We start from the raw sequence: 26,817 nt of genomic DNA, 5'->3' as shown, positions 1-26,817 counted from the left end.
GGCTGCTTATCCACCTCACATGGAGGGGTGTGCCTTTATTTTTATTTTAAATATATATGTACACACACACATATATGTAACAAAGATATATATATGTATGTTTGCATTCTCTACAGTTTGTTGATCAACAAACACTCAACGTACAACTCCTGCTTCTCTTTAATTCTGTTTTCTCCAGGCATTGAAACATTCTGATTCTTCTTGAAGCCAGGAATATTTTCACTTCCCAACCTTTAAGCCCACAAAAGTTCAATAAAAACTTCCTTTGTTTTAGCAGCTGAACGTTTGCTATTCTGCATATCCCTTGAAGGACACAACAACTTACAGCATTAATTAAACAGCAGAAATCTGCATCTTGCTTTTTGCACCTTTTGCAAAGAAGGTCTAAGTTTATCTGTCTACAGATTAAATTATGGAATTTGTGGTTACTGGCATTTCCAAAGAAAGAAGCTCAAGAATCAGAAAGCTTCTTTATATAGTATATTAGATAGGTGCTAAATGGCAGAAAAAAATTAGAATTAAACCAATTAGTAGAATGCTATACAAGTAATTCAGATGTATGGTAAATGAGGTTAAATCTTCAGTCTTCCAATTGTTCTGCTTGTAGGCTCAAGTTTCAAAATATTGTGCTTTTTAAAGCAGTGAAATATATAAATTCTTTATAATCTTTAGTATCTGGTTCAGTGAAAGAAAAGGAATTTATTAAAAAACAAGAGCATATTTACGGATAAAAATTAACTTCTACCAAATAACAACCTGAAAGCTATAAAGCAAAAATTAGGCAAAACAGTGCTTGATTAATTTGGTCCTTAGCAGGAATATAAAAGGACCAGCCTGTGGAGGATATCATAAGACTGATTTATATTACCAACACTGAACTATTGAGGTATATGCTTATATATCACATTTTATAAGAGGCATCATGGGATCACACCATCTGGTATGGAGACATCAATAACTGCACCTTTTAAAAAATAACAGCCAGAGAGCAGAAATGATCACGGTGAGGTTTTCTTTTGTTTTCTTTTCAACGATGGAAATTTCCCCAAGAAAAACAGGAGCACAGGAAGGTGCAGCAGGACTAAAGCCCAGCCCTGGACGACACAGGAATTTCACTATTCCCAAACCAGTCTGGCTGCTGTGCCCAGACCCTGCAAGGGCAAGGGCAGAAACATTCACTGAAGACATCATTATTGCACTTTTGTCCAGAAGATTAAATATTTTTGTCCTTGAGCAAAAATATTTAGTCTCCAGTTTTGCGTGCAGAAAACAAACTCCCTGCAGGAAATGAGTTATTTTTCCCTTCCTGAAAGAACTCATAATTTGATGAGCATAACATCACCAGTGATGGTATAAAATGGTGTTTGAAACTGCAGAAATAACAAAGCTATTATGAATAATTCCCACCAGAAATCCTGGAAACTGGACAACCTACTGCCAGGTCTTGTTTTACGCAGTGAAAACAGAAAATTAAGAGGAGGGAGATCTGTACAATTGGATTTCAACTGGATTTACTCATAATTTCCAGTTGCACTCACAGGTGACTAATTGTTTTACATTCTTTTCTTTTCCATTTGGCCAAACTGAACAGGAGGCAAAGATGCAAAGATCTGCTGTCCCCTGACACATTAGGATTAATTATGAGGAAAAGTAAATGAGAACTATTTCATCTTCAAAGTGCTTTCCTAAGACATTAACATCTAATAACAGTATTAAAGTCACATTATAGGTCTTTAATCTGTGGCAGTAATAATGCTGTCTAGTTTAATAAAAATACCCATTACAATAAATATTTGGGCTATCCACTTCTAGGAGTTTGCAAAACTTTCTTATTACCAAGTTGAAGTCACTTTGGGACAGTTCACACTACATTTTGAGAGCAGCACTGCTGCAGTTACAGCAACTTGCTTCCCTCTCCTTGCTTCCAGGGAGAAATGAAATGAGCTTTATCAGGATTTCTCATGTCAATACTTTTAAATAAGAAACAAGCAAACAGGAAAAGTTGTCATGTATCTTGAAAGCAGAGAGTAAGTAAATAATCACAATGAAGCAGAGCTCAGGAATTCTGCACATCTCCTTGTCTGCACAGGTAAGGCAGTACCCAGCTCACTGCAGAGATATTCCTCACCAAATCCCAATTGGAATTCTAGCAAAGGGACTCACTCTATTCCCAAAGTGCAGGAAGATAATTGCTGTTTCACCAGGAATCTCTGAAGCAGGAGCCCTTCATGTCAAAGATTTCTGGCCCAACCAGAGGGACACAAATTCTTGGGTACCAACTGATGTGGCCCTGCTGGAGGGACTCAGCTTACACTGACATATCTCACAATACAATTCACTGCTCAGGATATTTAAACAGTTAGTAAATAATGTTTACTGCTGTAAGAACTGCCCTTTTAATTTGCTAAGGAGTTTGAGAAAAGGCATCATAACTTCTTGCTGGGTTACATTTACAAAATTGAGTGTCAGCTTCCAAGTTTTGGTGGCTCTGATGGTCAAACATGAACACATTCATCTGCAACACTGCAGGAGCAGCATTAGCCAATGAGAGATTAATTAATTAAGTTGTTTACCAAAAGTAAGAAATAAAACAAGCATATTTTTGCTGTTGGCTTCACAGAAAGTGCAATCAGCATTTTCAGAGTGCAAGGTAGTCTGTCTTTGTTTTTGGCTGGCTGACACTCCCTTGCCAATAACGTGTTATTGCTTGCTCTTTTTTTCAGAAATTACTAAATTGAAATAACTGAAAGGCTTCTTAATAATATTCCAGCACTACCTTAACAGCACATGAAGCACTGAGGACATGGAATTCCCCTAATTTTGTTTTATGAACTCCAAGGCTCCTATTCATCCCTTTCTCCCCACACAGCACCTTGGTCCAGGGGCAGATGAGAAACTGGATAATCTCAATTACACCTGATGGCAGATGAGGTGAACTGCTACAAAGAACAATGTCTTTCATTTGAAATTTCTGCCCTTTATCTTTCTTGGAGAGATGATTCCTGTTGGCCTGGACTGGTGCATTTGATGAATGGGTCAGCAGCAGGGTCTGTGTGAGCAATGAGTAAAATGCACATCCCATCCCTCAAACCATAATGAAAATCTTTATGAGATTGGATTCCTGCTTTGAGGTCACCTAAGAATATGTTCTTGCTTTTTTACATATTACAATTTAGTTATCCATTAGCAGCATGAAGTGCCAGCACCAACCATTCCTGAAAGCTGGGAAAGTAACTCACACATGGGTGAGGCTACTTCAGGTAGATATTTAATTTTAGTTTTTAAAACCCTTAAAACAGCAGCAAGACAGACTTTTCTAATCATAAGTGTTCCAATAATCTTTTTGAAGAAACACAGCTGCTGCCAGAAAAGCTAAAGATGGAGTTTCATGGGCAGAAAAACTATCTAAATTACCAGAAGTTGCTCAGTCCTATCTTTTTTTTTTTCCTTAATTAGCATGTAATGAGACCACAGAACCAATCTACAAGAAAGATCTGTCTATATCTGAGAGCAAAGGACATTATTTATGCTTAATTACCTGCAGACAAACCACACCTCTGTGCTGCCACAACTGACCACATATATCAAAGGTGGGATCTTTCTCCAAACCTTACTCCTGCAAAGTTGATATTAATAACAAACTGTAGAAAAAGTTGCCAAGTTCCTCTTCACATCTTGTGAGAGAAGGATCAAGGTGAGTCTCATAAACTTCTCTTGTTAAAGCTGCTACAGAAGTTGCCTCCCCCCCCCAAAAAAAAAAAGTTTGTTATCACAAAAAGAAGCATTTCAGAAGTTCCTGGTGAGTTTTTCATTGACATTCAGCACCTCTAAAAGCTGTTGGCTGATGATTTAGTGACATGAACTGAAAATTATTGAGGAAACCCATTCACCTTCTTTGCTCAACCCATGGTGAGTTTGCTCAAGCTTGTGTTTCCTCAGTAAGACCATCTACTGCTGTAAATGATATTTAGCAGGTACAGAACCATTCCTTTATTCTTTTTCATGATGGAAAAAGACTAAATTTTCTTCTAATTATTAAAATGGTACCCAAAAGAAGGTGCAAAAGTACAACAAAAATATGTATAAACTGCTATGGTCTGGACAATGAAATACAAGAATATGATGAAGAACATACACAATCAGCACATAATTCATTGATTGCCTCATCTCCAATGAAGGGCCATCAGCTCTTTTAAAAGTAAAATTACATACTAAAATAACAGCAGAGAGAGATAAAAATTATGAGGGTCATGCAAGGGGAAAAAGATGTATCTTCAGCAAAGATTTTTAAATGAGATGGAGAGTCAATGAGGCAGAGAAATACAGGAAAGCCTTTCCATGCCAGAAGGAGTTGCAGAAAAGCAGGTTCTTCTAGCATTAGTGGTGAAATGTGGAGTGGCAGCATGGGAAAGAAACTGGAAAAAGCAAAGGAGACACTCCTGAAATAAACTGCCCTAATCCTGCTTTTTAGAATGTCTATTAATTACATTAGCATAATGGAAGTTGTCTGAAAGGCCAGAAAAAATGAGGAGAAGAAAATAAATGACTTGTGCTAACAAATGTGCTCCCAAGTTACACGAACACAAACATGAGCCTGAATTGTAGCTAAGTTACTGCATCACCCAGCTCTCCCTGAGCTCTGAATCCTCCTGCCCAAATCCCAATCCATGCTCTGCTGCCTGCAGAGCAACTCCACTGCAACTTTTTGCTGCCACAACATCCCTGATGTCCCCTCTGTCCTGTGACAGCCACCTGCACACTCCTGGTCACTGGGCCAGCTGCTCTCAGAGTGCAGGGAGGGAAAAAGGCAACAGGGGAAGGGAAAATGGCAAGTGCTTGACCACAGGAATAAAGTTCAAAGGGTTTGCAGCAGCAGGCAGAGAGTTTAACATGAACTGGGAAGCAGAAAGGTTGTTTTTTAACAGTATGAATGAATAAATAAATGCTGGGAGAATTTAGTGGGTGTGGGATGAATTCCCCATCAGCTGAGTCTTGGAGCTGGGCATGGATGTGCTCCTGGACACTGATGGAGCTCAGCTGAAGTGCAGGAATAGCCTGGTGAGATTTCCCATTCCTGATGGCACAGGAGGTTTTTATCCATGGTCAGTATAGTCCTCAACCACACTAGTGTCTGCTCAGGTGTGCAGTCCATAGCAATCCAGGTCCTTGCACTCAGAATTACCCCATGGAGCAAGAAATTCCTTGTGGGAGAGCCAGAAACATTGCAAGGGCTGAATTCCTTAGCATATGGCATAACTTTGTGTACTGGGCATGTAAACAGACTGTTTGCCTCAATAATTATGTACACACATAGTTATTTTGGGGGTTTAATATTTCGGTGAAATAAAACTTTTTAAGGAAGTTATTCTAATGGTCTGTCCATTCAGTTGCACATGCTTTCTCCAAACATATTTGTTCTTTAGAAAAACACACTTAGAAGGCTCAATACCAACGAAGAATGAATTCTGTCAGAGTATCAAACCAGTGCAGAACTTGTAGTGATTTATATAGACTTTTTCCTCACAATAACCTCACAGATATATTTGAAGAACAGGCAATGACAATACCGAAATGAGCTGTTTTCAAACATTGCTTGAATGTTTTCCCTTGAATTGTCAAAAGCAACAAAACAAAAAATACACATTATTCAACTGTGAGATCATATTTAAATCTAAGACTTTCTCTGGCTGTTAGAACACTTCAGCCCAAGCTAGACCTGCACAATTTTGGTGTTAATTCAGCTGAAGCTGCTGTGCGAGAGCTGCTCTGAGCTGCCCAGCCCTGCTGTGGCTCTGAGATTGTGGCCACAGGGATGGAAATGGAAGCCCAGCACTGCATTAGCCAGGCTGTGAGCAGCTGATGAGCTGTGCTGATTCATTTCCAGGGAGATCTGCTTGGGAGATGATTGCATTTCAATCCTTGACCTACAGAATTTTAAGCATCACTTCCCTCATATTAGAGATTTTTGTATATAGACAAAATATGGATTATGGATGACTTCTAAGTCAGCAGGAAAGAAAGTCCTTCACAGTCAAGATTATTTATTTTACTGAAGATTTGTTTAACAACAAAAGTTTAAAAAACCCTTCCCAAGTCAACGGTAAATCAAGTTTAAAGTTGGTAGAACTGATTGTACATAAATAACTGAAGTGGAAATGGGTAGTATAGCTTGAGTACAGTTATAGTCAGACACCAACAGTTCCTCCTGTGAGTTCTTCTATCAGAAATAAAACAACTACCATTTCACGTGTTCAGTTTACTCCTCTCTCCTGTTTCTTTATGTTAACAGTTCATACCTTGCCTTCTTTGATGGAAAAAGCCTGAAAGACAAACCTTAAAATGATAAATTACCATAAGATTAAGCACCACAAGAAATCCACAGAATGGCTGAGGTTGGACAGGACCTCTGGAGACTATGTAAGTCCAACTCTCCCCTTTGCTTACTCAAAGTAAAAATCAGCACTGAAAGTAGGCAAAACTAGTAATATTATAAATAAGGAAAAACCACATTTATGCAGAAAAAAGCACAATGGTTTAGCTAATGAGCACTAGCAGAAAAACAAGAATGTGGAGAGTATTCTACCAGATCTCACCTGTGCTGGAAGCACTAAATCAGTTGTGAACATCTGTCTGTCTGTGCACCAAACCAAGGAGTGCAGATTTCTTGTGGAAGATTGGGAAAGAACCCAATTCCTGTAGCTGAGCCATCCCTGCAGTCACTGTCTGCATCTCTGTCACCAGCTCTGACACCTTCATGGTGACACAAGAGCTCAATCCCAGAACCTGAGCTTTGTCTTCTCAAAGCCAACCTTTACAGTTAAGCCTTCCTCTGCTTAGAACAATTAAAAAAGCCCTACAATTACAATGTCAGATGCATTTGTCAGCAATTGTTATCCAAAGGCATTTATTTTCCTTTTCCAGAAAGAAGTTCCTCAAGTACATCAATATTGCAAACAAATGTTTTAGGGGACAGCACACAATCTAAATCACTCACTCAAAATAACACCAACTTTTTTTTTTTCATTTCAAGTGTGGGTATTTAGATGATAAAATAGGTCATTTAATTCCATGTACTTAAGGTGAATTGTGATTACAGTGTACAAACTTGTCCTTATCCTTACTGTGACATCCCTAAATCAGTGCCAATGGAAAAGTGTTAAGAACACATCATGCAAACAAAGCAGGGAAGTTGCCCAACAGTGAGAAATCAAACTAAAAAATCCCAGCAGTAGTTAAATATCAAGTTTGAGTTTCCTTATAGACTGCCATGATTGCTCAAGGGGAAATCAAAATAATTACCAGAAAATACTGGAATCAAACTAGAATATTTGTAATAAAATTTATTTCTCACTTGTACAGATTAATGTTTGTATGTATACATATATATGAAAGTGTAAAATATGATCTTTGGTTTTAACCCTCCAAAAAGAGAAATCAAAGGAAAACAGATTTCATTGTAATTGAGGTCAGAAGAGCCACTCTGCATTTATGATCCCAGGATGGTATTTCAGGTCAAGAGCTCCAAACTTGGTGTTTCCCTGGGAAATTACACAAACCCTGTTTACTCCCTGCACCTTGGTGCATTTATGAGACAGAACTCCATGCAAGAAACCAACCTGGGCTAGGAAAAGCACACCTGGGGAGGAGGAGGAACAGCAATTGGGAGTTGTCAAAACTGCACCTCCAGCCCCTCCAGCTTTGCACATGATTGCTGCAGCTTCAAGATTCCATGTTACATCTTTAATTGTGGGCATTTAGCAGACTGCCTCTTATTATTAAGATACTGCTGAATTTTATTGTCAATGTGGCCACAGGACAAGGCTAATAATTACCAGCACCAGAAGCAGCTTGTGGTTTTATATTACATTGAGGTAAATTACACTGGAATTAGAGTGGATTACTTTTATCAAATGGGGAATAAGCTGTTAATTAACTCCCTGCTGTAGCAATCTTTTTCTGAGCTTGCAACTGTTATTAGCTCTAGATTAAACTGTTGAATTAATTTCCCACTTACTTACTATTTCAAGAGTTTTTAATTTACCTGGCAGCAGTTTTAATGGGAAATTGTATTAGTGAGCATAAATTGTTTTTGGGAAGGGTAAACAGTTTGTGATAATGTTTATTAAGTCGTTTTGTTTGAGCAAAAATATAATTGCAGTTTTAATTAGTGCATGGTTGTTGGAGTATTAGGTTTGAGATTACATTATGGCATTCTGAGAAAACAATCGCCCAGGTAATCCCAGCATTTATGAGTGAGAGCAAAGGGAACAACACTGCCCCGAGCCCTGGGTGTGCACAGACAGAGAAACACACTCAGATTCACACAAACACACACTCAAAATTCACACAAACACACTCAAATTCACACTAACACACTCAAAATTCACACAAACACTCAAAATTCACACAAACACACTCAAAATTCACACAAAACCACTCAAATTCACACTTACACACTCAAAATTCACACACACAAAACCAATCAAAATTCACACAAAAACACTCAAAATTCACACACACACATTCAAAATTCACACATACACAAACACTCAAATTCACACTAACACACTCAATATTCACACAAACACATTTAAATTCACCCAAACAGACCATCACAAGGGCCAGGCACACAGAAAAGGGACAGGTGATCCCTGTGCTCTCTGCTCCCCTGCTCTCCCCACTCACCAGGCTCCCCTGGATTGTCCTCACTGTTATATAAATTCCCTCCTCAGGAAGGAGTTTTAGGAACTAGACATGGAAGACACAAATCAGGTAAAAAATGACCTGAAAAAGGAAAGTTATCTGGGTCATCCCACAGCCCATCTCCTGTGTAACCCACAGGCTGCCAGGCTGGAAGGAGCATTTTCTGATAATGGTTCTGGCTGGAAAACCATGATCTAGCAACAAATTTGGGTGTTAGCAACTCCATCACAGCCTAAAACCAGCCATAAACACACAACCCAATCAACATTTGCTCTTGGGCTGTTTCCCTCCATCAGCACTTTTTTCCTCCACTGCCTTCGAGGTGTGGTCAATGCTAGAAACCATTAAATGTTCTTCAAAAAGTCGGCAATATTGCCTTTTTTAATCTGAACATTAACATAAAAATGTTCAACTGAAGTTTATTCAATTAATTTTGGTTCTCAATTTATAAAGATTTTACTATTCATGCAAAGGAAAATGAGAATTAAGATGCAATGTGCTGACATGGAATGGAGTTTTACAGCCTTTTTAATACAGATGTAATTTTAAAAATAATAGGTTTAAAATAGTAAAAACCCAAAAACTAATAGTTTTGCTAAATTACCTTTTTATTACATGGTTTCAATTAGCATTCCCTCATCCTCCCACCCAACATGCAGATTGTTCTCTTTGCTCTGAAGGAAATTAGGAGATGATGGAAGTACAGAAGATACTTCAACCAAATGTTAGAGCCTCAATTGAAAACACAAGTGCACAGCATTCCCAGAGCGGTTTGTTGCAACAAATTCTATAAAAGTTAACAGTTCTTAAAGATGTATATAACTTATGGAGCATGGTTCTTGCATATGGTAATAGATTATCCCACTAAACTCATCAGTTATTACATTTAATATGCACTATGCTAAAAATTACAAACAATAAAATGCTTTCATCCTGACTGTGGTTTTTCATGTCTTTGAAGCCATCAGAAGGCTGTGGTGGTTTCAGTTAAGGTATTACTCCACAGCATGAGGAAAATGTTATACTACAGGTGCAGGATAGATTTAATCCACATGTTGTGAGGTTACATATGGGTATAAACAGTGGATTAATCCTTGGTTCCCTTCATTTCTGACTCTCCCAGTAAGAAGAAAAATGGCCAAATTCTGGAATTGTGTGGTTCCCTGTGCTGTCAACACCTTTTATTTCATCTGCAGAAGGTTCTGTGAGACAGAGCCCAACTGATCATTGTTTCATCGTCATTTATAAAAGTGAAGATCACAAAACAGGTAGGAATATCCACTTTGAGAGAAAGAACAGAGGTCACTGCTGCAGACAGGAATGAGCCCAGCACTGTAAAACCCACTGCCAGCCTTTCCTGCACGACTGTCACTGTCACAGTGACCAACCATGAGGCAGCTCAGCCAAGCCAAGTGAGCAGTGTCACACACAAGACCTGCTCAAGAATGCTTTAAACACCTGAAATCAAATTTCAAGGTGTTCTAAGAAGACCAAATTCAATACCTACTTGAGTACATTCAGTATTAATTCTCTCCCCTGACTTAATCAGCACAGCTTTTAACGCTCGAGGCTCCTTAGCTAAAGTTCACATTTGGAGACTCCAAACACCTTCTCAACACCTTTTAATTATCCTCCTCTTAAGGCATAAATGTTTTACCCTAACAAAATCAGTTTTATTTCCAGAAAGACTGCAATATAAGCCCAATGAAATATAAAACTACAGGGCCTAAGATTTCCACAAAGAAATCTGTTTGTCACTTCCTGTTCTATGTTCTGAAAAGGGAAAGAACACTTGTGGTAAAGAATGCTCAAAAAAAGGGAGTCTGTGACCACAGTAGAGCAGAAGCCATTTCCACACTCACCTTACCAAGGCATTCAATCCATGTCACCTTTAAATATCTCTTTTGTTGATTTTTTTTAAGAAAAGAGAGTAACCTAATTAGAGCAAATCCCTGGAAGATTTCTTTGGAGGATTTCCTATTTATCAGCCAGCAATATGTACCATGTGCACTACTATCTTCACATCTTACTCTCTATGATGGCATTCCCTAAAAAGGATATTTGTCAAATATAAACCTGTCAGGCTGCAGTAGATCTGTGTTAAGATTAGCTCTCTATTCCACACCAGATTCATCGACCTGAATCTGCCTGACATAACTATTACAGGACACAAGCTAAGAATACGAGCAGGTTCAATCACTCTGTCCAGAGTACAAAACCAGAGCTGTTAGATGAAAAAGTTTTCATTTCTGTTTTTAGAAACCTCATAGAAGAGAAATCTATTGAGAGATTGATGGGAATCTGTAGAGGTCAATTTGATAGGATGCTTTTTCGGTACATACAAACATACACACAAATCAATGGAAATCAGCACAGAAATTCCTACTAAGTCAGACAACTATTTTATAGTTGGGATTCTTATGCCTAGAAGCAACAAGATTTAGACAGATGTGTGAAACAACAGCTGAACACAGCTTAGAGCCAGAGCCCAAACCAGCCATTCATTCACACACGATATAAAGAGCAGAAAACACCTTGGATTTGAGGAGTCCTGAGCTTTGCAAACTTTATCTGTGTTTCATCAGGAAAAAAACAAAGTTCTTAAATCTAGGGAAAAAGATAACTCTATTAAAAGCCCACATACACCACTGAAACTGAATTTAGCAATACTGAGAAGTTGGGAATACAGGGATCACTAACAATATAAAAATCTTTACAGAGGGTAGCAAGAAGCAAAGGTTCAATGTTCTCATCAATGCACACAAATCCAGTGTGCACCACTCGCTCTCCTCACATCAGGACTGTCTCCAGGTGGGAATTTTGGGCACAGGGACAGGATGCACGGAAGGACACGTTCCCTGAGGATCTGCAGGAATGTTTTCCCCTCTCCAGGCCAGCTGGGGATCAGCAGAGGCAGGGAAGCTCAGTGACAGGCGGTGACAGCGCAGAGCACAGCCCTGTTGTGTCTGAGGCAGGTACGCTGTAAAATTTCAATGATGCCTTTAAATTCTAATGGTTTCAAGCTGCTGTAAACTTCTGCAGCCATCAAAAATAATCTGTCATGGGACTAAGGGGTATGAACATCATGTCAGAGCCACTCTGCTGTTAGATTTATTGGAGGGTAAAGCATGTCATTTATGCATCAACTCACAGGAGAAAAAAGCAATCCCTATGAAGTCAATCTAATAATAGACTGGAAAGCAATGATTACTGTTTCATGTGCAGCAGCTATTTGTAGCAGAAGTTGGCCTAATTCAGCAGGCCTTGCCTGTCAGAGTTCTGGGATTAGCAAGTGTTTAGATGGAAATCTATCGGGAAACATCAAGAAATGGTTTAATGAAGAACAAAAGTCTTCATTGTTACAGTTAGTATTTGCTGAAACTTTTCCATTTGCACCACCACATTTCTAAAAAGCTTACTGGAAGTGACATCCCAAATAGAATACAAATGTTGAGGGACTGCAACTTCAATTAATCTACCAGCTCTCTGCAATTTCACTGCAGAAGTCTGCTCTCACTCTTCCTCTGTGGGTGGAATGCCCTGAAATTGAGTGCAAGATTTTTTAAAGACATGACTAATAATCATAGCTTCACTGCACTACACACATTTTTCCCCCCCATCCAAATATTTCAGATCTATTGACTAATCAACCTCGTCAGTCCCCAACTGCTAGCATCATTTTGGAGGAGTGGAAGCAGGATGACAGTCAGAACCCAAACACACAGAAATGGTATGATAATAAGAATAGAGTACCCCAGACCATCCATCCCCTGCCAGGCACCTGGGAGTGCCTTAAACATCCTCACTTTTTGAAAGTATTTTTAAAAAAACTACCTCAAATCCCTTAATTAGGTTCAAGTTCTGATGTTAACTAACCCTGGGGAAGAGGCTGCCTTTCATCTTCCTTCGTCCATTAAGGAAAATTAAAACTAACCCAGAGAAGATATTTCAATTCCCTCTCATTATGGATATTGTTCATCACAGAACACAATGAGATGTTCAAACTGAGAAAGCAAGACATTCCTATCTAAAGGAAAAATCAGGAGGTAATCTGATTAATACATATATTGAATTGCTAATTGTCTCCTATGAAATTCCCAGCAATGAATGAAAGAGAAATAGAGAAAATAAGACATTCCAGTGTCCTTTCATGTGACTGTAGGAGGCACTGAGGGAACATTCAGCCACACCACAAGTTCACACCCTCCACCAGAAAATTATCCAACCAGCAGCAAACCATCAGCAGCTTTTGGTATTTCTTCTAAATGTGCAGAAATGGGCAAACACAGACTACTCCACTGTAGTAAATACTGACCTGGTTACAAGCCTGGCCTGGCAAATCAGTATTAACCTACTCTAGGCTCATCAATTTAACTCATGATTCTTCAGAGTCACAGTTAAGCCAAGAACAACCAACACTGCACACATTCTGCACTTCAGAAAAGCTTCATTTTTAACCTGAGATTTAATATAAAAACCAAGAGTACATTATTTCTATTTTAATCCAAGTGCTTGATGAAATTAATCTTGATAGCTCATTTTAGACACACAAACCCAATTTCTTGCATTCTATTTTGTAAAATAAAAAATACACATGAAGTTGAAAAAAAAAATAATGATGAGGTTGAAATAGTTCAAAGTTCCTTGAACACATTTTAAAAGAGATTAAGGTTACAGATGCTTTGAATGTGTGAGAAATCATTTCACCACAACATTCAACAGCTCCCCCAGTCACAGCTGAGTGGCATCCCAGAAAATCCATTGCAAAACTTCCATCTGTAATTTCACAGATGTGTAAGACCAGAATTTGATGATGCAGATGATGCAAGTACTACAGTTGTATTACTGGCTAACACCTAGCAAAATACAGGAGTCATAAAATTATGTATCACTCAATATCTAAAGACCAGTATGATCTTCTGCAGTAGAACAGAAACACAGAAAATTAGCTCACTACCAAGGCCAGCTAGATCCTCAATTAACACAGTGCCTAATCATCTTAGGTAGCAAAGCCCTATACTAAGCCATATTTTACTGTCTACTAAATTATTTTGATCTCAATGTCATTTTTGCTGTATGAACACAGAGTTTTCCAGGGATATCACACAAATACAGCTTTGGCCAGTGCTGCTCCAGAGCTCAGAATCTGAACACCCATCTGAACACTCCTCATCAAATTCCTGATCCTGATCCCTGGCAGGCAACCTCTGGATCTCTTGAGCTTTGCTGAAGTTTCAGGGATGAGATTTATCTCTCACCCCAACCTTTCCCAATCCTCCTCTTTTCCCAGGTGGCACAGACAGCACTGGCTTGAGCACAGCAAACCCACCCAAAGCAACCCCAGGATTTATTGCTTCCCATTTCTATCTCTTCTGTATCAGCCCTTCTCTTTATTGCCTGGAAATAAACACTAACTTGAAAGGAAAAGAAAAACAGTCACAGAGCAGATTCTGGGGTGGCTCTGCTTTTCCAATCAGGTGTGCAGGATTTTGGAGAGGGCCATGGAATGGGAATGGCTCAGCTAATTGAGGGCAACCTCAAGGTCAAGACAAATTGTGCTGTGGACATAAAAGTCAAGGGCAGAAAATAAAAAGGCAAGGCAGAGTAAAATGGTGCAAGGCAAACAAGGAGATCAGGAGAGACACAACAGAAAGGGAAGGATGTGTCCATATCCATGGGCAAAGAAACTCTTCCTGAGATATTTTCCTGAGTGCAATCTACAGTGAAAACTTCCCATCAATGAACACAAATTCTCAACAGGATTAGGACTCATGCTTAGCTAATGTGGAATGATAAGCTACTCTGAAGAAATATTATCTGTAATTAAAGTTTGTAATGAACCAGATCCAAAACAGGAAGGCCAAAACAATTCATGGTGCATTTCCTTGACGTTTAACAGCTTTGAAAAAGATTCTGCTGACGAGTTTTCAGCAATCTAACCCAGCTACAAACACAAAACAGCCTCCTGAAGCTTTGCACTGACTAATCTAATGAATTTCAGGAGAAAAACTTGAGATCAATATATCCATATATCACCCAGGACTCCACAGGACAAGGGAAGCACTAAACCCACTAGGGCAGAGCCCTCTGAGTTACCACTGAGGGATGGCAAAGCTTTCTGGGTCAGCTGAATTTGAATAATAGGGTGTTCTTAGCCCAAATAACCTATTGACTTCCATATCTAACAGAATGGAGAGACTCTTTCAAGTGCCTCCTAGATTTAGCAGCTGTTGCTCTGACACTGTCAGCAAAGCATCCATCTTAATCACAGTGTGAGCCTTTCAACTTTCTTTCTCCTTCCTTCCACCCATCAGCTCCAAGCTCTGTGTGAGAGTTAAAGCAGAGTTTCTGGTCTCTCCTGCATGATGCCTCTTTGTTTTAGCATCTGATGCCTGTGCAATTACCAATTTTTGTCCTGCATATATAGGAAGCATATATTTGGATGCCTCTGGGAGTTGCCTCCAGGCTGTTTTTGCTTTGCTGTTCTGCTGCAGCAACTCCCCTGTAACTTCCCTTACCCGTCACCACAGGCATTTTACTTTTTATCCTCATTATTCTTTTTGATTTTTCTTTGCTTGAAATAAAAGACTCCATATGTTTTGCTCTTCTTTTATTGGAAGATGTTAATGCTGTGTACCAGAGGGCACTGTCAGATGAGGGATTGCCATTTGGACAGAATTATACACCCAATTACTGCCTAGGGTACATCACCTGTATGAGTGCTTTGGAGCAGATCTCAGCTCTGTTTCTGCCAGAATTGAAGGCAATATTTTACTGCTGGAAAACAATATTCACTGCTTTCCAAAGGAGTATTTTTTCTGTCAAAGTCATTCAAATTAACTAGTACTTAATGGCCTTCAATTCACTGAAGATGAATTTCCAGTTCTTAAAAATGTGACCCACCTGAATTGTAAGTGCTTTTAAAACAAGAGCTCAGCCATATGCACTTTTAGTTAATTTTAAACCATATTCAAACTCTCCTCCTCATCTGAAAAAGTGATATTTTACTTTAAGTGTATAGATCACAACAGAGTCAGGAGTGCCTTAAAAAGAGAGCAGTCCCATTTCACCAGCAGGGCATGAGAAAGCTGCACATCTGAAACAGCTTTGGTGCAGAGCATTCCACACTCACCAAGTGGATTAGCTGAAATAAGCATAATAAATGAAAGAGAATAAAATAAAAAACAATTTCACACTAAGCGAAGGCTTGACTTATAGGAAGTGGCAGCTCTGATGGCCCAAGGCACAGAATTAGTTTTGCCACTCGATAATTTGACTGATTCACTCGAGTGGCCAGAAAAGGACATTTTCTGCCTGATTTCAGTGTAATCAAGTCACCTGCTCTGTGCTGCCAGGGCCAAGCCAGGAGCACCAGCAGCACCAGAGCTGCTTGCACATGTGAGATGAAGCTACAGCTGGACATTGGCCCATTTTCATCTGGAACCATGCAAAAACCATGAAAATAACCTACTCCTTTCACTCCCTTATTTACAGAAAGCTTGGGGCTACTGCTGGATGTTCTCTCAGCCCTGTTGCATATCCCAGCAAAGAGCCTGGGCTTTGCTTTGCTTTCCTACCAAAGGAGGTGACAGAGGAAAAGACAGAAAACAAAGTCATTCCAAGAGCCTAGAAATACTTAGGACATTTTTTCTTAATTAGGAATGATTATGAAATTCCTTATAAACAATTACGGCAGATTTTACATTTAAATTATGAAACACCCGTTTAAATATAATTTTCCTCCTCACACATCTTATATAAAAAGCCTGTAATATACAGGCAGAGATTTGGGAACACATCTGAAAAACTTGCATGACACGACGGCAGTTTTATTCCTGCTTTGCTGAACTGGGGTCAGACTGGTAAATGTAATATATGTGCTCATCTTTAAGCAGATACCCAGTTTCACTGGTTATTATTTACAGCTAACCTTTCGGGGTAATGAGTGTATACTGCATGTCAAAGGAACAAAATTTTATACTGCTACTGAAGAGAATATTTTCTTCCTTTCATGCAAATATTAGATTGAGACTGCCCCAGTCAGGAGAGATAATCCACTTAGAAATATTATTATTATTAAAGCACATCCAATCAATATGCAAATGCAAAAAGAAAAAAAAAATTAAGCATTTTAGTTTTTTACAATTGTTCAACAGTAGAAACAAAGATGTAATGTGCATCAAAATGATTTAACATTTTACAACCAATTTTCTACTTGACATATGTTAGTGCATGATTCATCTACATTTTTCAGAATCAAAGTCCATGATCTGGCAAACTAATTCTGTTAATAAAATGAAAAGGTGACCTTGCTTAATTTAATAAGTCTGTGTAGAAATACTCTTTCAACATGTTAAAGAATTACAAAAAGGTTATCATAGCTTGCTTTCATGGGAGAGTACTCTACCTTTTCCAGCTCATTTCTCAGGCTTTTACTGTAATTCATTAGATTACATAAAAACAATGTAGATCATTATATTTTAATAAAGGCTTTCCTTTCCTAATAAAATGTCTGTCATTTATATTCAGACGTGTATTATATAAAATGCTTCTCCTTCTGAAGTAGAGCTTTTCATATTCAAGTCACAGGAGGTTGGTAGCTGGAGGAATCTTTTTTTTTTGCAAAGGATTTTCAGGATGAATTTGGTTTCCAGACTGAATCCTCCAGAGCTGCAGCCCTACAGTATTACTCTCATTAGGTCTGCTTGTTTTGCTTTATACCAGTTAATGTTCACTGGGATAAAACAGTTTATACAACACAAATACATCTCCAGTGAAATCCTACTATGGTCCCAGTCATTTATTGGAGTGATCAGGCAATGAAATCTATTTCAGCTGTTCTTGCTTCCCAGTATAAATGTGCACCTCTTCAAACTGCTCAGGAAGAGGTGTTTCCTGTTCATCACAAATCCCAGTTTGTTGGCATCACCTTTTTTTGCTTGGGAAGGGCTGAGAGAAGAGCACAGTTATTCTTCTTGAGCAGGAGGAGACACCTTCCAGCCAAGGGGTGATCCTGGGATCAGGCTCTGACTGCAGCTGCAGTTTTGCAAAAGAATCCTTACAAATCCTGCTCTCCAGAACACTATGGGAAGTAGGAACACTGTCTAAGACACCAAGAAATCCAAGCCAAATCCATGGGATTATTTGTTTACCTGATCTTAAATCATATTGAAGCATTTCCCTTGTGCAGGACTGCAGGACAAGAACCAGAGAGCAACAGCAGTTAAATCACCATTTTAATTTGGTGATTTAATTTGAGGTATTTAAATACACTTGTTTGTGACACTGGAAACTATTTCTTCAACTTTATCAGAGTTATTGTAAAGAAAATAAAACCTGACAAAACCTGTTTGATGACAGTAATGTCCCCCAGAAAACAGGGAGTGCTGAAGGTAAATTTTTCACACCCCCTGATGCTACTGATGACTTTAAGGCATTTCTTAGCAATAACTTAAAAGAGCTAAAAAGGTTTCAAAGTCAGTTGAAGAGAAGAGAGAGAGAAGCAGACAAGTTAGGATCACTACAGCCCTCAGCGCCATCAGACAGGAGACTAACAGAAAAGCTGGTAAAAAAGAATGTCCTGAATCCTAAAAACAGAGAGATGAAAACTTACTGGTTTTGCTAACTCTGTGACCCTTCAGCCAACTTTTCCAAATGGTTCCCTTCCCTCTGCAAATCAAGGCAGGTTCAGTGCAGCCCCACCCTGAGTGTCAAGAGGATAAAGTCTTCATTCTCTCAGTGTGATCAGTTTGGTTGAACTCTGTTATCTCTGAAGATGCAGGAACTCAGGAGAATCAAATTAAAAAAAAAAAAAATCTGTACAAATGCATACAAATCGAAGTATATTGCTGAGTTTCACACTTCTCGGACAGTAATTAGTAGCTGAGGCTAAGTGTAAATTAAATTTACAACAAGGTTAACCATTCAGCAAAATCTCAACAGCTTTAGCTATTTGTCAAAAACGCAATGTCCCACCCCATGAAGCAGACACTGAAAACAGATCCTAAAAGAAAGATAATATTGAAAGAGAAAACGAGAGAGGAACTGAGTGACTCACAGTCACCAAGTATAGTTCTCAGATGATCAGAACTCCACTGAATGGCTGTATTAAAAGAGTAATGATATGATCCTGCATTCCTCATTCACTCCAATTCAGGCTCCCTTCAGCACAGAAATCTGCTGGCATGAGATGGGTGGTACTCAATCATGCTGCACACACGGTCTTTAATTTTAAAATCCAGTTAAAGAGATGTTCTAACATCATTTTTTATCTAAGAACATTTCATGATAAAATAAAAGAGCGCACATGTAACTTATTTGTCAGCTTCACTGTGTAGTGGATAACTTTCCTATGTTACTCACACGAGCTTTCATTTCCCAAATCTATCTGCATTCATTATGACAGCAAAAATGAAGAGTTGCTAAAGAGATGTATGCATTTTTATTATTGTTTGAAAAAATAGATCTTTCCGCAGTCCTTTGAGCTTCTGAGTGTGTGATTTGTATAAAATATTTCTCATTTTGGGGACACAGCAGATGGAGTGCAGGGCACTGTGGGATATGCCATTTATCACAGTGACAGTGCGTAGGTAGCACTGATCCTCTCACCACAGGGGGAAGCTCGAGCTGCAAATGTGGAGCAGCATTAAAAGCCCGACGAGTGGAGTTTGGCAACACTTGTACTACTCATTAACTTAATCATATTAATTTATTAGCCATATATATCAAAGTAATTCACTACTGAATTGTCACCAAGAACAATTTATAAACTGTTAACGTTCCCCATAGGCAGAGGAGTGTTGTGGCATCCTTAATCAGTGTGTTTGCCTTTGATTAAAAATAATAATTTCTACCAAGCCAGGTAATGCCAACGATGACAAAGTCCTGCATATGTTTCTCATTATAAATGGAACTTTCAAATGTCACCTATGACAACTGAAAAAAAAAGGGTAATTGTAAACAGCGAAATGAGCCACAGAAATGGGATGTAAACAGGCAGAAATGTTCTGTTAAATGCTGGGAGTGAGGAGAGGGTCTGTGGGATTGCTGGCAGCGGGAGCTGCCACAGGCTGGGCTGGCTGATGTGTGCTCACCTTGATAAACACAACTGGACACCACAGACCCCAAAAGCCTCCAGTCTCCCTCATTCCTCCAACACAGAGATACCACATCAAAATGCCTAAAGACTGCAGCAAATCCTGTTTTATCCTCCCTTTTCTGTATAAAGACTAAGTGGCTGCTGCTGTGGCTGCTGAATTGAAGGAACACATGAAGTTACCATACACTGCTCTATCTGAGTCCAGCAATAATGTAACTTGGTACAGCTATTAAAATATTAACTCCACTAAATTATTAATTACCTGAAACTATTAAGTTCACAACAGATTCTTTTAACTATTAATAAGACAAAACTGTTCTGAAAAAAGTATTTGTTTCTGTACAAACGAGTCAATATTTTAAACACTGCATTCTTAAAAACTCTAGACAAACTGTCTGTTTTAAGAGCTTATGAAATAAAAGAAGAATCATTTCAAGAGGGGCGAAACTAATGTAGCTGATAATGAAAATAGCAGTTTATCTTACACATTGGTAATGCAGGTGGTTTGCTTCTGTCTGAGTATCCACTTGAAAAAGCCTTTATTTTCCTCTTCTCACGCATTTCCCTGCCAGCCAGGCTTGCTCCCATCCCTGTGCTGAGCCCTCAGCAGCTCCCAGCCCTAAATCCTCGCTGTGATCCCTCTGCTGACCTCCCAGCTGTCCCCCTCCAGCCCTGCCAGGCTGCCACAGCTCCAGGCAGCCCCGAAAATGCCAACAGCAATGTCTGAGACATCTCGTGCCCAACATCCTGACCCTCCCCAGGGCTGCCAGCCCATGTGCACACAGAGATCCCACCCCAGAACAGTGTCCCTCACAGCAGCTGTGTGCCCTGCACCAGTCTGACCAAATCCTAGTGGCAGCACGAGGTTCTCCACCAGCCACCCTCCCCAGCACCTTGAAGACAAAACAGAGCAGCCCCCAAAATATTTTTATTGCAATAACAGCAGCCGTTCTACAGGCTGAGTAGAGAAAACATGCAGAGACAGAGAGGTTTTCTAACCTTTTTTAAGGACAACCTAAATGAGGGGTAGGATGACTGAAGATGCACAGATAACTATCAAAAGATCCAACTACTCTTTCAGCTTCACTCCATATGAACAGTTTGCTGAGCCATTGGCTTAAATCATGTAACAGATTTCAGCAAACTAGTGCTTCAGACCCCAAAACTTCCTTGAGAATCTATTCCACAGATAGGTCCCAGCTGTCTTGTTAAGATACACTGATAAAGACTCGTACATTAATAGGAGATAAAGCCCTTTTTTGTTCATGTCACTTCATCACACAGCATTGTTTGAAGGACTGAGCCTTTGATGACCATCCCTCTGTGACATGCAGGTTTTTAGCTTTGCCCTCACAGCAGGCAGGGGCACCACGCTGATTCCCACATTTCCTACACCAATACAAAAAGAAAAGCACTTTCTCCTAAGTTAACATGAAATGGACAGTACTTAAATATCAGCTCTTGAAGGATGCAGTCAGGGCACGATTCCTGTGCTGCTTCCCACACACACCACCTCATCTTTCTCAGGCACAGCACTAACCCAGATGGAACCCAAATATTCCCATTCCCCCAAGGTGGAAAGTGCCTTCAAACATTTAAAAAGGTCGAGACTTCACTTGCAGCTCCATCACACTTTACTTAGGTATGAGGGTAGATGGAGCTCGCTTTGCCAAGAGGTCAAAAAACCTCCCCTCCACACTGGGAAATGCAGTGTGCCTAATTTAACTACCTGTTTATTATGTGAAAATGACCATGTAAACCGAGCTGACACAAACCAAATGGGTGATGAAAATAACAGCACGTTTCAAGGAGTGGAAACACAGATGGCTCGTCTGAGTCTGCAGGAAGTTACTAATCATCACTCTGCAATGCCCCTCCAGACAGAGCTGCGAGCTCTGCAGCCAGAGCTGCGACTTCTGCAGACCCATCCATCTCACCCAGAGCCAGCCTGGACGCCAAGCTCTCCACTTTCACCTGACAGCAAGCTGGAGAGGAGGGAAAAATGAAGAAATGCAATGGTGGGTGAATCGCTGCAATCGCTGATGTGGAGCCTGTCACTAAAATGGGTTTATCTGAAGGGGACAGCTCAGATGCTAAACTGGACACAGCAAATGAGGCAGCCATGTAAGAACAGAGATTTGGTTTTTTTTAAATGACAGTAATACAGGCAGGCTAACAGACATCTGCGTATCTGTGCTGTAGGAAGAATGGGCAAGATCAGAGACAAGGATTGTCAAGGACAAGAAAACATCCAGAAGAAATGTTTTGGGCAATTACACTGCAGTTAGAGGGAACAGGTAACCAAATAAGTCCACAAGACATAAAAACTCCTTCTTGCCTCCCTGTCAGCCTCTGTCCTTCGGGAAGGGATGGATGCAAACTCTCCTCCTGGTCCTGCTCCCCTCCCACAGCCCTAAAACATCCTCATGGGAGCTGGGAGCAGCTCTTATTCCAGTCCATTGTCCACCATTCAGAAATATGGAAGAAAAGCCTCGGTTCTGTGAAAAGTATTAAAACCCATTTTGTTCTTATTTCAGCTGAAGAATCCAATCACAAAGTATTGAAGGCACCCAGAGCAAGGCAGTAATTAAGTGTGAAGAGGTATAAATGAAGCTAATGGTGGCTCCATATCTGAGGTGCTCCACCAAGAGCCACAACAGCTCAAATCCCCAAGGAGCTTGCAAGAGGCTCTTTGGGCACCTTCCCTTGCTCCCTTTCCCAACTCTCACCCCATCCTTTCCTCAGGACCCAGGTCAGCCCCAGCAGTCCCTGGGGAGCTGTGGCTCAGAGTGACATGGCTGGGGAGCTGTCCTGCCTCACCTGGAGCCCCCAGGGCCACCTCCATGCTCTGGAAATGGGCATTTTCTGCCACCTCCATGCTCTGAAAATGGCACTTTCTGCCTCCTCCACGCTCTGGAAATGGGCACTTTCTGCCACCTCCACGCTCTGGAAATGGGCATTTTCTGCCACCTCCATGCTCTCAAAATGGGCATTTTCTGCCACCTCCATGCTCTGAAAATGGGCACTTTCTGCCTCCTCCATGCTCTGGAAATGGGCATTTTCTGCCTCCTCCAATGCTCCCAAAGCCTGTCAGCTGCTCCAGGCACTCTGTCTGGGACTGTGGCACTTGGTTTTCCCAAGGTCAGGGAGGAGCTGCCCTGGGGCTGCTGAAAAACACCCCCCAAGACACCTTCCCTCCCTCCCTGCATGTGCTAAACATGGCAGGATGGAGCCCACTCAGCACTGCAGGCTCTAGACAACTCCCCACAGCCTAGAAATTCAACTTAATAATCTTCTCAAAATATCTGCGAGACACAGAAAGTGTCTGTGATACTGCACTGTGCATCCCCAGCATGCTGCATCCTGAAATGTTTCCCAGTTTAAAGCAACGTGGCAGTCTGTGTAATGTGGTGTCCTATTTGCAAACACACACACACAGAGTGGGAAAGTCATGTGGAATATTCTGGATTTCAGAGAAGAACTGAGCAATGCAAGGAGTAACATATTCTGCAACTTTATGTTCTCCTAAACACTCCACTAGGTTTGGTTATTGTGGAGTTACAATTTATTTAGACTGGACTTTGACAGCAATCCTGAAACTGCTAAGCCTGTTGAATATTTAAGCAATTACTTTTATGGATACAGCCTGTGAATATAGCTTTATTATGAAAACCAACTTACCTTTAGAATACAGCAATTAATAAAAAATTAAAGCACTCATCAGGATAGCACAAGATTTAATTTAAACCCTATTAATAAATTAATGAAGTGAAATTAAATACTATGCATTAAATTATGTTTGTAATTCCACGTATTTTCACGCTAGCTTTTTCACTTTATGATACTGAAAGCAGATTATTAAAGCACAAAAAAAACTGAAAGCAGATTATTAAAGCACTGTGGCAACGTGGACTTTATCTGCTTTTCAAGTGTTTCTTCTGTAACTCCTACAAGCATCTCTGCCTCTCCCCAGCACACATTAATGGGGTTACAATATGCCAGGCATTAGCCACGCTGCTCAGATCCCACGAGAACCAAAACACACACATTTCAAAGGAAGAAATGCCTCTTACAGCCCTCCGAGACAATAGTTCAGCTTCTCATGTTGGCTTTTGTTTTTGGGGTTTTTTTTTCGCTTTTACTAAAATAACACATTTAATGGAATTTCCTGTAAGGAAATTACAATTAATAAAGAACTAAATTACAAATCCATTAGATTTCAGTCACTGCAGCAGCAAAACAGAGTTTTCATGAACGCTCAAAAAAATCCAATAACGTAACCTCTGGTAAAGCCTGCGAAAGCCCTGAAGGACAAGGCAGTTAGATCAATATTAGTTTATTTTAACTGCTGTGCAGTATGGAGAGATGAGCCTGATCATCTGATGGGTTTTATTACCTGTCGGGGAGATAAGTCCTGGTGATAAGAGGCCTGGCACTCCGTGGGGCAGCAGACGGGCATTGTCCTGGATCGCCACTCCCAGAGAACGCTTGGGGGGTCTTCCTGGGCGGGAGCTGGGGGACAAGAGCAGAAATTAAAACATCTTTCTTGGTGAAATATTTGCTTACTGCACGTGGCATTGATTTGTATTAAATACGTAAACTGCTGGTGATACACAAAAATATTAGAAATATTAGAATATTAGAAATTCTTGCCTACAAAAAAACAGAAGAGTCGTCTTATTAAACACAGAAGAATCACATGGGTTTCATATGAGCCAGCAGAAAGGTTTTCCACTATCCAAGGCATCCCTGAGCTCACAGGTGGAGAGAGGTCATAGCAGTGAGTGCCCCAAAGTCTGTGCCATGCACAGAACCACAGAAAATAACAAGCTGTGATGCCTTAAGATGAGTAGTTGAAACCCTGAATGCAACAGCACTTCAAACCTTGACTTTGGACTGTGGCAGCTACCTGAGCAGCAGTAATGTAACCCTGAGCTTGCAAAGCTCACCACTTACCTGCACAGTCTGACTGGTGGCTTTAACTGTTATAGATTAAATCAAGTGTTAGCCCAACCTATCACAAACCTCACCAGTTTATGAATTATGGCTGCAGATTTGAATCCCAAATGTCAAAGGCGCATTTACAGCCTGGTTCCACTGAACTCTTGTGTTCAGCTATCACCTTTATCCCTCACATCAGTGTGTGCACATGTCCCCATCCTGTGCTGCCACCATAACACAGATTTACAGGCCAAAAAAACCATTTGAATCGACTCTTTCCCCAAGCCATCTAATAAAAATGCAACCTCCTCATGTTTGGAAAAGTATTGCTGCTTCTCCTTGGTCAAAACAGATTTTACTCCGTTGAATAATAGAGCTTTTGACAACACAGAGCGAAACACTGTATAAAATAACTAAGCTGCAACAATGAATGAGGTTTGAATAGAAAGCATTTCCAAAATGACTTCTAGTTCACAAAGAAATTTAAGTTAAACTTCACTCTATCAAGTTACAGTGGCAAAGCCCTCCATCAATGTACGACAAACTCTGCATTTAAATGAAGACAACTTTCAGCAGCACTCCACAGAGGTACCATTAACCTGTTCATTTTTCACACCGTGCTAGAGTTATTTTGTTTTACTGTACATCAAAGTAGCACAAAATCATTTTTTTGGTTTATTATTTTATCTCTATAAAACCATTCCCCCCTCTTTTTAGCTTCGGGTTTGTCCATTTTGTATTCCATTTTATTCGGTATTTTTTCCATTTTTCTTTTTGATGCTTTCAGTTGTTTATCATACCATGATGGCTGTGCAGTAAAGCTTGCTACAGGAACCACTGGGCTGTAATAAAGTAAACCTAAAATAAGAGCATTTGATTTCCACGGGAAGTTTGATGCACACATGCATTCTCTATTAAAATCACCTGCTGAAATCATCCCCTGCACAACAGTATTGTCTAACAGACAGCGTGAGGTTGATACGTGGGGGCTTTGAATCAACAGGAATTGTTGTTCTTTTGAATTACAGGAGCCTGTGCTTATCCACAGGCATGTGGAAGTGCTTAGCTGGCACTTACTGTCTCTGAAAAAAAACCCTACAAACAGCTAAAATTAGCAGCTTTCTCCAGTGGAAGAGCTCAATCAACAAAACAACAAAACATTTTCTTCTCGAGTTTAAATACTAACAAATCCTTTGCAGAAAACTCCGTGTGTTGATATTCATCTAAGAAAAACATTTTCAAAACGCTTTAAAAGATTTTATGAAGAGACTTTTTATTTCTGATTTGTGCTTTCAGAGGACAAGGAGGGGAAACTGTGGAGTTTCAGCCCTGGTTGTGCAGTTTTTGCCCTGACAGCAGCTCCTGTTGATGGCTTTGAGCACAGCTCAAGGTGTGACACCTTTGCCTATGCACTGACTCACATGGGAAGCCCAAGAGATGAAAAAAGAGAAATTCACATCAAAAACCTACTCTGGTATCTTTCAGGGTCCTGCTGACTGTATTCATATCCTCCCCCTTTACACAGGCAAGGGAAGTTCCACTGGGAAAACACAGCTTGGGATTGGGGTCCTTTTGGGGAAGAGGACTGATGGACTGAAGAAAAGAAGCTGAATATACTTTTAACCTCCTGAAAGCCCTTTTAGTGATATTCCTACAAACTCCCAGGGCCCAGATTCTGGGCTGCCTTCTACAGCTGTAGCCTTGATAATTTGAACAGAATTGTTCCCAGCTGAATCTGTTCAAATAAAATCCAAACCCTTTGTCTCTAATTTAATCTTAGCTTTTAAATGCTGCTCACAGCTGAGTGTGACACACCTGCAAGGACCTGTTTGGGGTTTTCAGTGCCCTGTGTCTGCTTCCCAGGCAGGCAAAGGCATCCCAGAGCCCCCAGCTGGACTCCCTGGACATCCCCAGGGATGTGTCACCCTATAAGAATCAACACCTTACCTTGGGAGGACACCAGAACTCACAGAAAGTGCCACATCTCGCTCCAAACACTTCCAGTTTGGCCCAGAAAAAAAATTTCTGGCATTTCTGCTTTTAAACATGAAATTAGGGATTTCACAGAGGTAGGA

General features: G+C 40.1%; 1 protein-coding gene across 2 annotated transcripts in view; it reads right to left on the bottom strand.

Annotated features, from left to right (window-relative positions):
• The window catches only part of DACH2 (dachshund family transcription factor 2), a 230,583-nt gene that overhangs the window by 92,181 nt on the left and 111,585 nt on the right, over window positions 1-26,817 (bottom strand). For both annotated transcript variants that reach the window (XM_085060705.1, XM_085060704.1), the window contains exon 2: window positions 24,198-24,313. In XM_085060705.1, coding sequence (XP_084916831.1) covers window positions 24,198-24,313 — 116 coding nt within the window. The remainder of the gene's footprint in view (window positions 1-24,197; window positions 24,314-26,817) is intronic.

Source organism: Lichenostomus cassidix, chromosome 4A (assembly GCF_008360975.1).
Source record: "Lichenostomus cassidix isolate B80296 chromosome 4A, HeHo_3.0, whole genome shotgun sequence".
In the NCBI taxonomy this organism is placed as follows: domain Eukaryota; kingdom Metazoa; phylum Chordata; class Aves; order Passeriformes; family Meliphagidae; genus Lichenostomus; species Lichenostomus cassidix.
This window is presented reverse-complemented; position numbering and strand designations above follow the sequence as displayed.